Here is an 11,914-nt window from a genome sequence, read left to right on the forward strand (position 1 = left end):
ACTACTATATTTCGACATAACTGACTATGTGTTGCAACTACCATTAATGTGTACTATTTTATAAGTATGCGTGTTTGTGCGAATGTATGGTAAAAGACCGATTACTGTTGCTGCCACGTGTAGTGGATGCGTTCGCCCTTTCACGCCGTAGCGTGCCCTTGTACGCCGTAGCGTACCGTACGCATCTTTTCAGACAAAGACAACCAAGTTTGCTAGACTTTAATTGAAATGACTTTATCCAATTTGCTGACTTCGACACCAGTGAGACAGGACAGAGAAGTGACTTTAAGAAGCAACTTGACACTGAGGAGTAAAACCCAATGAAGTGCAGATATATGAGTCCTAGTAGAACACTGGAGAGGAGGAGATGATGAGCCCGGACTGAACAATTCACGATGAGGTAACTAGGCAGGGTTCAGCAGAGATCAGCGGTATACTGTGTATGCAGCAGACAATGAACCAGGACTATTACCACTTGGAGGTGGAATGGATCAGTGGAGATCAGCGGCACATGCACAGTAAGTAGTGGGCAGTGATCACAGCACTTACCACTAACGAGTGGAACAGGTAGACAGAGATCAGCGGTATACAGGGTATGCAGCAGACAGTGAGCTACGGCTATTACCACTTGAAGTTGGACTGGATCAGCGGAGGTCAGCAGTGCATGCAGAGATGATAGCGGGCGTTGATCACAGCGATTACCACTACCGAGTGGAACAGGTAGGCAGAGATCAGCTGTTTACATGGTATGCAGCAGACAGTGAGCCATGGCTATTACCACTTGGAGGTGGAATGGATCAGCGGAGGTCAGCGGTGCACGCAGAGTAGATAGCAGGCGTTGATCACAGCGATTACCACTAACAAGTGCAACAGGTGAGCAGAAATCAGTGGTATCCAGGTTATGCAGCAGACGGTGAACCACAGCTATTACCACTTGGAGGTGGAACAGATCAGCAGAAGTCAGCGGTGCACGCAGAGTAGATAGCAGGGGTAGATACAACAGAGAGGAGGGAGCTGTTTCAGGCCAGGTAAAGACTCAAAGAACCAGCACTGAAAAGGTGAGGGGAGGAGCCTTATAAAGGATTACTGACCAATGGCTAGATAGGTCAGACAACAAAGGTGAAGCATAGCACAAGTACAGACTGCTGCTGACAGCATGCATAATGAAGAGAAATAAGATGAGGCCAGGTGAGCTGATGCTCGGGTGGAGATACCCGGAGAGCGGTGAGTGACACTGAACAGGTTTCGTCGCCAACAGGCAGACAGAGATGATTCCATGGAACAACCCGTTTCCCCACCTCCAGAGGAAACCCATGAGGAGCACCTTCAGGAAGAAGACCAGAAGGACTCCTGGGACTGACCACTCATCACTGGAGGAGGCCATGGAGGACCCCCAGAAGGAGGAGGCAGTGAGCACATCCCAGGCCCATGAAGAAGAATGTAAGTATCTTGATTTTATAATTCTGGATTATGTTAATACATTTTTTGCAGCATAAAAATATAGGCCTCAGAAATAATTTCTTTACTAGTGCTAGGCAGAGATTGCTATTCCAGAGGTGTCTGGCTTAATTTGCCTACTAAATGTTTGTTGCAGAGCTCAATATATCTGCATGTGCCTCCAACATTCAGTCCTCTGTCTAGTACTGTGTTCATACTAAAATGAATCTTTATTTGAATTTCTATTAATGTAGTGCCTCTGAACTCTGCAGAGCTAGAAAAATGTGGGGGAAAAAAACACACCCAAAGATATATTTCTGACATGTAATAATCTGAAGATGATAAAAACAATATATAATTTATATAGTTTTGCTAATTGCTAATTTTTTCAATGCAAATGAGTAATAATGAGCCATTTTTGTGAATAAAGTATATTATAAAGGGGTTTTTGCTATCATGGAATAGTGCAGGTTGATGAGATGATGCACATAAAGGGTTAATATACAGTAATTGCTATGAAACATGAGTGATTAGGAGGAATAAGGTGAATTGGGATAATTAAGGAATTGCATACATGTGCATTCATATGTGAATTAGGAGTTGTAAAAGGGTGCTACTGGGGTATGGGTCATATTTTCATCAACCAACTTCTCACAAATGTAGTTCTGATTTAGTTGTAACTTAATTTATATTTTGTATTCTTAATTAACATCCGAATTGTAATACTCATATATATTATAAAACTTTAAAACAGAGTATATTATACAAACTCATTAGGTTTCATTTGCTCTATTAAGATGGGTGGTATAGCATAGATGTTCATACAATACATTAAATTCATTGTTTAGTTTATAAATATACTGTACAAGTTATTGTGTGTGTGTGTGTGTGTGTGTGTGTGTGTGTGTGTGTGTGTGTGTGTGTTTTACCTATTGTTAAAGGTATGTGAATAAGCTTGTACTGTGTGTTGGGAGGGCAAAGTATAAATCAGTGCCTATTGCTGAAGGGTGTGTATGATTTGCTCTGATATTGTGTGTGTATATCTGTTAATTGTAAGACAGTATGTGCACGAGAGAAAGAGTGTGCACAAAAGAAAGAGCGTGTACAATGGAGGATAAATCACATTGCATAAAAACATGGTGAGCAGAAAAAGCCATTACAAAATGGAGACCAGACATCATGGCTCATACTCTGAACAATGCAGAACACACATGGTTCACACAGGAGCTATTTTGTCCACTCCATTTATCCAGTACTAAACTGCATATACTGCACTTAGTACAAAACTCCTTTATCTCAACTGTTTCCCTCTCATTTTCTATGTTTAACAGTCTATCCAATCTAAGTTACGATCTTCCATGCAATCTGCAAAGCATGCCCCATTTTCCTACAATTCTATCACTTACTATGTAACAATCCTTTTCTTCAAGTTACAAGTACGCTATCCAACAGTCTTTACAAGTACCATGTAAACCAGGGGTCGGGAACCAATGGCTCGCGAGCCAGGTGTGGCTCTTTTGATGATTGCATCTGGCTCGCAGATCGATTTTTCACTGCTCATGTCCTGTTCAGGGCTGCAGTTTGCTGTAGGAGCAATTTTCCATTATTTTAATTGGATGATACTGGCCTACGTTGGCCGTTGCTGGGTAAACAGGTAAACGCCCCCTTTTGAATCAGTCTGCTCGGTCATTAGCAGTGTTGCCAATTGTCGCGGCTTTTTTTTGTCTGCCGCGGGTCGCGGTTTTTTGGGCTTTTTTTTTTTCCTCATCTGCTGGACAGCCGGGGAGGAGTACTCTGCAGGGGAGAAGATCGAGTGTAGGTAAAGTATAAAAGGTGTGAACTAGAGTAGAGTATGAATGGGGGTGTGAATGAAGTATGAATGGAGTGTGAACGGGGGTGTGAAATAGAGCAGAGGGGATAATGGACACTAAGGAGGAGGGTCATTGTAAAGCATATTTAAAAAAAAATAATCTTAATCAATAAATCCTAAGTATATATATATATATATATATATATATATATATATATATATATATATGTGTGTGTGTGTATATGTGTATATATATATATATATATAATATATATTGGGCTTGTTTTTGGGCTTTTTAGGATTGTGTTTGGCTTGTTTTGGGCTTGTTTTTTACGAATTGGTTGCTTATTCTGTATTTTATAGTTGGCAACCCTGGTCATTAGCTCAAAGCTAACCCTTCGACAAAGAAGATGGCGAAAAGAAAAAAAGATGATGAGTATCGTATATTTCGGGACGAATGGACCGAAGAATTCGCCTTTGTGGAGAGAGCAGGTTCTGCGGTGTGTCTAATTTGCAATGACAAAATTGCATCGATGAAACGGTCGAATGTAAAGCGGCACTTCGACACGCGCCATGCTACCTTTGCATCAAAATACCCTGCGGGAGACAGCAGAAAGAAAGCGGCCCAAGAGCTACTGAGCAGGGTGCAAGCTAGCCAGCAGCAACTCCGCGTATGGACCCGGCAAGGTGACTATAATTCCGCTAGCTTTGCTGGATCTTTAGCAATAGTGAGGAACGGAAAACCATTCACAGATGGCGAGTATGCTAAAACGTTCATGCTGGATGTAGCCAATGAACTTTTTGATGATCTTCCGAACAAAGACAAGATAATCAAACGGATACAAGACATGCCTCTGTCGGCAAGAACTGTTCATGATCGTACCATCATGATGGCAAACAAAGTGGAGGAAACGCAAGTGAAGGACATAAATGCAGCGCCGTTCTTTTCCCTGGCTTTGGATGAGTCAACAGACGTGAGCCATTTGTCGCAGTTCTGCGTGATTGCAAGATATGCTGTTGATGACACACTGCGCGAAGAAAGTCTTGCTGTTCTGGCAATAAAAGGGCCCACAAGAGGTGAGGATTTATTCAAGTCTTTCATGGAGTTTGCTCAAGAAAAAAATCTACGTATGGATAAACTTCTCTCAGTGTGTACTGATGGTGCTCCGTGTATGGTGGGGAAAAACAAAGGATTTGTGGCGCTTCTTCGTGAACATGAAAATAGACCCATCCTAAGTTTCCATTGCATTCTACACCAGGAGGCACTTTGTGCTCAGATGTGTGACGGGCAGTTTGGCGAAGTGATGTCGCTGGTCATTCGTGTGATCAACTTTATTGCTGCCCGAGCCTTAAATGATCGCCAGTTTAAAACACTGCTGGATGAAGTTGGAAATAACTATCCTGGTCTGCTTTTGCACAGCAATGTGCGTTGGTTGTCAAGAGGGAAGGTGCTTAGCCGTTTTGCGGCTTGCCTGAATGAAATCCAGACTTTTCTTGAAATGAAAGGCATCGAGCATCCTGAGCTAGCCGAAACTGAGTGGCTCCTCAAGTTTTACTATCTTGTAGATATGACTGAACATCTGAACCAGCTCAACGTGAAAATGCAAGGCATTGGAAATACAGTGTTATCCCTTCAACAAGCTGTGTTTGCTTTTGAAAACAAGCTAGAGCTCTTCATTATGGATCTTGAAACAGGTCGTTTACTACATTTTGAAAAACTGAGCCAGTTTAAAGATGCATGCACAGCAAGTGAGCCCATTCAAAACTTTGATCTCCACCAGCTAGCTGGCTTCACATCCAGTCTCCTACAGTCCTTCAAAGCACGCTTTACAGAATTTCGTGAGCACGCTCGTCTTTTTAAGTTCATCACCCATCCAACCGAGTGTTCACTGAACACAGCCGACCTGAGTTACATTGCTGGTGTCTCCGTCAGAGATTTTGAAGCAGAAGTGGCTGACCTGAAGGCCTCAGACATGTGGGTGAATAAGTTCAAGTCACTGAATGAAGATTTGGAAAGAATCACACGACAGAAAGCGGAGTTGGCGAGCAAGCACATGTGGACAGAAATGAAAAAACTTCAACCCGAAGACCAGCTGATTCTCAAAACTTGGAACGCGCTTCCTGTCACATACCACACACTGCAGCGTGTGAGTATTGCTGTGTTGACCATGTTTGGATCTACGTATGCATGTGAGCAGTCATTCTCACATCTTAAAAACATCAAGTCCAATCTGCGATCACGTTTAACGGATGAAAGTCTCAACGCTTGCATGAAGCTTAACCTCACCAAGTACCAACCAGACTACAAAGACATCAGCAAATCCATGCAGCACCAGAAGTCGCATTAATGGTGAGTATTATAACAACATTATTTAAAAGAATAAATTCAGAGGCGTTTTATACTGACATTTAGTTGAATTCACTTTTAAAATATATTATATGGCTCTCACTGAAATAAATTTCCAAATATTTTGCTTTCATGGCTCTCTTAGTCAAAAAGGTTCCCGACCCCTGATGTAAACCTTCCAATGCACATTACTGTCATTTACCCTAAACTGCATGCAGCACAGTTTTAGTAGTAAAGGCACAATGAAACTCCTATTAACTTCAAACACTTAAACTGCAATACTTCAACTATATCACTTTCTAAAACAAACATTTTAAGCTTCCAAGTCAGAATATTTCCAATTCACTTTGTAAGTACACTAACAATATCAAACTAGTAAAAACCAACAGTCTATGCAAAACCTTACCATACACATTACCATCAATGTAACACAAAACTATGTAACAAACATATTACACACAGTCACATATTAATATTCAATCTGCATTATCAAAACTACAACATCACATTGTCTTACTCAATCTAACTTTTGCAAACTTACACAAGCCTTTTCCATCAACACAGCCTCAGACAATGGGATTGTCTTTGAGTGTCTATGCACTCAATGACACTTCCATTCAAACTCCAAACACACTATAATCTATTTCTATACTAGCCAACCTCTAATATAAATGGCTTACCAAGCCACCTCTCACATGCACATACCTCCATTCCATTCAATTTACAGTTTCCATCATGTTCAGCTGGGAGCTGTGTCTTATCAGAGTGGGAGCAACAGCAAAGAGAGCTTCTTTGCCTTGTGATAAGATGATATCTTATTCATACCTTGTGTCACGAGCCGCGACGGTACTCACAGCCGCCGCGGCTCGCTTCTCATGCGCCCCAGCGTCCCGGCCGTCACCTTGATGACCGGGACGTCATTTCCTCTTCCTGTCCGGCCGTTACCAGGGCAACGGCCAGACGCTAGTACACTAGCGCTGCGTCCCGGCGGTGCTGGTAGCCGGGCGCATGCGCATAGCAGGCAGCCTGTGGGCTGATTAGGCTTAACAGGCATTAGCCTGCAACTGTGTAGGTCAGGGGCAAGCCCTGATTGGCTCTGCTGGATACTAGTAAATTAGCCTGCAGGAGTGTGTTCTACTGCTGATTGGTCTGTGTCTGTATTTAAGGCAATGAGGTCTGCTGCCTCATTGCCGGTTATAGCTTCTGTGCTCCAGTCTGCTGACCTGCTTGTTCCAGTTCCTGTATCCTGTTACCTACGTTTTTGACTACCCGTGTTTGACCCTTGGCTTTGTATTGGACTTCGCTTGTGTTTCCTGTGACCCTGATCCTTGGCTCGTTTACCCGTTCCGCTTCTCTGCCTGTGACCTCTGACCTCAGCTTGTTCATCGATACTGATACCTGCTGCCGGCCTTTTGACCTCTGCGTGGACCTGACTCTTCTTGCCTGGGTTCTCCCCAGCCGGTACACACTTCACGACCCTCTGTCAGTCTGCAGCCCAGTCTGTCCCCACCATCAGGGGCTCCAGCGAACACCTGACTGACAGAGTAGACTCCGGGTTGTGTTGTGCCGGCTGGAAGAGTTCCTAACATTATAACCGGCCCACTCACGGAGACAAGATTAGGATGGATGCAAGTGGATCCACACCGTCTCCGGCACAAACCCTAGCAGGCCATGTTGAGTCTTTGTATCAGATGATGCAGGGATTGGCTGAGCGTATGTCTGTTCAAGAAGAAGCCACAAAAGCTTCATAATCTCCTCCAGATCCCATCTGTGAGCCCAAAATGAATTTACCGGATCGGTTCTCCGGAAATAGAACCTTGTTTCGGAACTTCAGGGAGAGCTGCAAGCTCTATTTTCGGATGAGACCCCGCTCCTCCGGTTCAGAGCAGCAACGAGTTGGGATTATTATTTCCCTTCTACAGGGTGACCCCCAGTCCTGGGCGTTTTCTTTGCCACAGACCAGTCCGGCCATGCAGTCCGTAGACTCCTTCTTTGAGGCATTGGGTTTACTGTATGATGACCCGGATCGAGTGGCCTCCGCGGAAGCTCACCTACGGTCCTTGAAACAAGGCAGACGGTCGGCAGAAGAATACTGCGCGGAATTCCGTAGATGGTCACCTGACAGTGGATGGAATGACCCTGCCTTACGTAGTCAGTTCCGTGTCGGCCTATCTGAACAGATTAAAGATTCGCTGGTGCAATACCCGTCTCCTAGCTCTCTGGAGGATCTAATGCACCTCTCCATTAAAATTGACAGGAGATATAAAGAGCGGAAAACTGAAAAGGAAACGTCATCACCTCCATCCACCTTCGTTCCTTTCTCCCAGGATGGTGAGGAACCAATGCAATTGGGAGCATACCGTCTTTCCTCTGAGGAAAGAGACAGGAGACGGTCACAAGGCTTATGTTTATATTGTGGCGCAAGAGGCCACTTCTCCCGTTCTTGCCCAAACAAGTCGGGAAACGAGCATGCCTAAGGAACGAGGGGAGAGTTCACTTAGGTCTACAAATTGTCTCCCAAAAAAATGCGGTATTGGTTCCTGCACAGCTCAAGTTCAGTGCTTGTTCTGTGGGTCTGGCGGCCTTCATTGATAGTGGAGCTGCAGGTAACTTCTTGGACTTCGAGTTTGCCCGCTCTGCTGGAATTCCGCGGGTTAAACTCAAATCCGCCATCACGGTATGTGGCTTAGATGGTGCTCCATTGCCAGGCGGTAAGGTTACCTGGGAGACCCCGCTACTACAATTGAGGATTGGGGCTCTCCACTCCGAATCTATAGTCTTTCGTCTCATTGAATGCCCGTCAGTGCCTTTGATTCTAGGTCATCCTTGGCTATCCTGTCATAACCCTGTCATAGATTGGGCAAAAGGAGAGATTGTCCAGTGGAGTTCTCATTGTTCACAGTCCTGTTTGACAGTACCTCTACATGTGGTTCAGTCCATTCCGGAGCAGCTTCCCTCCCAGTATCATGACTTCTGGGATGTCTTCTCTAAAAAGGCTGCTGATATTCTACCACCGCACCGGGAGTTCGACTGTGCCATCGAGTTAATTCCAGGTACTAAACTACCCAAGGGACGTTTGTATTCTCTCTCCGGTCCAGAGACCAAATCCATGCAGGAGTACATTGATGAAAATCTGGAGAAAGGCTTCATCAGGCCATCTAAGTCTCCAGTAGGGGCTGGGTGCTTCTTTGTGTCCAAGAAGGACGGTGGACTCAGACCATGTATCGATTATCGGGGACTGAATATGATTACGGTTAAAAACACCTATCCGCTTCCTCTCATCTCAACTCAATTCCTAACATAGTCTGCCACCTTAAAGTGATATAGCGGATAACATAAAGAGATTGATGGAATAGCATGGATAAAAAAATTAGCCAAATAAACTTACTAGTCCCTTCTAAAAGGAGGTGCCATCCGTCTAGGTCCTGACCAGATTGTCTTTTAACTCTCACCTTTGAAAATACCAAACAATTGAGACAGATACAAATTACTTCAAGATTATTATCTATAGTCCATGTCAAGCAGACTAAGACCATTCTTGTGCAGGGGGCCTATTGGTTTCAAGGTGTTGGTGGTGACTGGAATGTTCCACATGATCAGAAGTAGAACAATGTAATTGCATCCAATGTAGAAATCACATATGTGGAGCATTTAAAATTAATGAGACCCATATGTATTAGATTTCACAGGATCTCAAGGTTGAAGTTATGAGGTGAAATGACCTCCCTTTGGCCGTAGTGCTTGCGGAAAAGTCAAGGAAGAGTTGAAGATCTCCTAATATCGTAGATTCCTCCGCCATACGTGCCGCTTTCAGTAAGCTTTCTTTGATGTGTTAAAAGTGAACCAATAGAAGAGTTCCATGCAGCAGTACTTGATTTAGGAAGCCGGTGGATCTGATCTATTAGCAGATCCCTGTCATTTGCCCTAGGAATGAGCTTGTGGAACAGGCTTGATATTGAGCTACTATTAGTCCAGTAGCTCCGAGTTAGAGACCGAGTATGGAATGCCTGGATTTTTATGTTGTTGTGCTGGAGCAGTCCTCTAGATCAGCCATTTTATCGCAGTGAGCTTAGATCTCAGTTTGGAAGTTGTGGTGAGCTGTTACTGAGATCATTGTGTGAGGAAACTAATTACTGATTTCTGCTTTAAGCTCTCTAATTAACACTCTCATCAAAGATGATAAATGCACTCTAACAGCGGTGAGCATTTGGTGCATAGATCCTTCAGTGGTGTAGGGACTCTGGATTTTGGTGTCCTGTTTTCCCTTGTATTTGGAATTTTAAGAATCCTCTTCTCTAATTGCTGAGCGTGCGCAAAATGTATTGAAGGATGCAGTTTGGTTACTTAGACATTTTTTGGAGGCGTAGTGACAATAGAGGAGGAATTGATAATATGGTGGATTAAACTCTGGAGTTGTGAGAATTCAAAGCTGGCTGTTTATACAATGTCACTATAGACATATGCAATCTTTAATTGATAAGTGACCACTAACTAGGTCAGTGAGACTGGAGTTTGGGCTTCTAGAATTTTAAAGAATGCAGACAGAGTTCAGTGGCTGTCAGATGTTTTTTAGGCTAGAGTTTGCCAAGGGTATAGCAATGCGTTCTATGCTGCTTATAGAGAGCAAAGATTGGAGGGAGTATTTATATTTGTATTTGTATTTTTCAGCAATGAGAATTAGCAATGGAGCTCTCTTCATTGTGTGTTACCTACATAACACAGTAGAATAGGACTGCAGAATTACACCAAGCCTGCCAGCACTAGTATTTGCAATGGAGCTCTCCTGAATGTCACTGTAGACTTTGTTGAACACCACTACCTCCTCCTCTTTCAGTTCTATCTATGTTGCTGCAGAACTGCTCTACAGACTGTGCTACCCCTTCTATGTTCCTCTTTAAAATGGCGCTAGATCGCCGTGGAGGGCGGTACTTATAGATTTCAAAACTTGCAAGATCAGAGATCTGACGATGTAACACTGACGTTTTGCATCGTTTTCTATTCCGAAAAAGCGTGAAAGACCTCGGATATGCTAAGTTCGGGTGTGTTCGGTTCTCGGGGAACCTAGCCTGAGCATCTCTAGTTTCTACAAGGGAAACCTGGGGGAGATTTACTAATGTTTCATTTTTTGCCACTTTTCACCTCCCAGACGCAGGATATACTATCCAGCAGTTTGGAGAGTGAAAACTCAAACCACTGGCAAAGTGTGTAGGTTTCAAAACCCATAAATCACATGCGGTTTAAGGAAAAGCACCATTAGCTATGTGTAGAAAATACATTTTTTTAAAAAAATCTCTCCCATTGTGCTGCTCAACAGCCCATTCCTCTAGGAAGGAGGGATCCAACAAGAGCAGTCACTGCAAGTGTTATATATATCGGAAATGTGCCTCCTTATAATAAACATTTAAGAACTGTGCCGCCTTATAATAAACATTTAAGAACTGTGCCGCCTTATAATAAACAATCCAGGACGGTGCCGCCTTACAATAAATATTACAGAAATGTGTCCCCTTATAATAAATATTACAGAACTGTGCCGCCTTATAATAAATATTACAGAACTGTGCCGCCTTAAAATAAATATTACAGAACTGTGCCGCCTTACAATAAATATTACAGAACTGTGCCGCCTTACAATAAATATTACAGAACTGTGCCGCCTTATAATAAATATTACAGAACTGTGCCGTCTTACAATAAATATTACAGAACTGTGCCGCCTTATAATAAATATTACAGAACTGTGCCGCCTTATAATAAATATTACAGAACTGTGCCGCCTTACAATAAATATTACAGAACTGTGCCGCCTTACAATAAATATTACAGAACTGTGCCGCCTTACAATAAATATTACAGAACTGCGCCGCCTTATAATAAATATTACAGAACTACGCCGCCTTATAATAAATATTACAGAACTGTGCCGCCTTATAATAAATATTACAGAACTGTGCCGCCTTATAATAAATATTACAGAACTGTGCCGCCTTACAATAAATATTACAGAACTGTGCCGCCTTATAATAAATATTACAGAACTGTGCCGCCTTATAATAAATATTACAGCTACTGCTTAATATATATGCATGTCTTCCTTTCTCCTGTCCATATCACATATATTTCATTGCAAGTACTAAATAGTTTTACACTATCTTCCACTCCTTCTACCAACCTTGATGTAATCGTGATTCACTTCACCACAATGAGTTACTTTCAAGTCTACTACTTTTTTATGAACAGTAAACATATATAAATTTCCCAATGGGCAAAGTCCAAAGCTGTGTATAAAAGACAATCCGGTTCATTGTCTTCCAATTATT

General features: G+C 42.9%; 1 protein-coding gene across 1 annotated transcript; it reads left to right on the forward strand.

Annotated features, from left to right (window-relative positions):
- Positions 1 to 3,657: 3,657 nt before the first annotated feature.
- On the forward strand, positions 3,658 to 5,595 carry LOC142159518 (protein FAM200C-like). Its single transcript, XM_075214413.1, has one exon. It carries the CDS (start codon positions 3,658 to 3,660, stop codon positions 5,593 to 5,595), a length of 1,938 nt encoding a protein of 645 aa, XP_075070514.1.
- Positions 5,596 to 11,914: the final 6,319 nt, after the last annotated feature.

Source organism: Mixophyes fleayi, chromosome 5 (genome assembly GCF_038048845.1).
Source record: "Mixophyes fleayi isolate aMixFle1 chromosome 5, aMixFle1.hap1, whole genome shotgun sequence".
Taxonomy (NCBI): Eukaryota; Metazoa; Chordata; class Amphibia; order Anura; family Limnodynastidae; genus Mixophyes; species Mixophyes fleayi.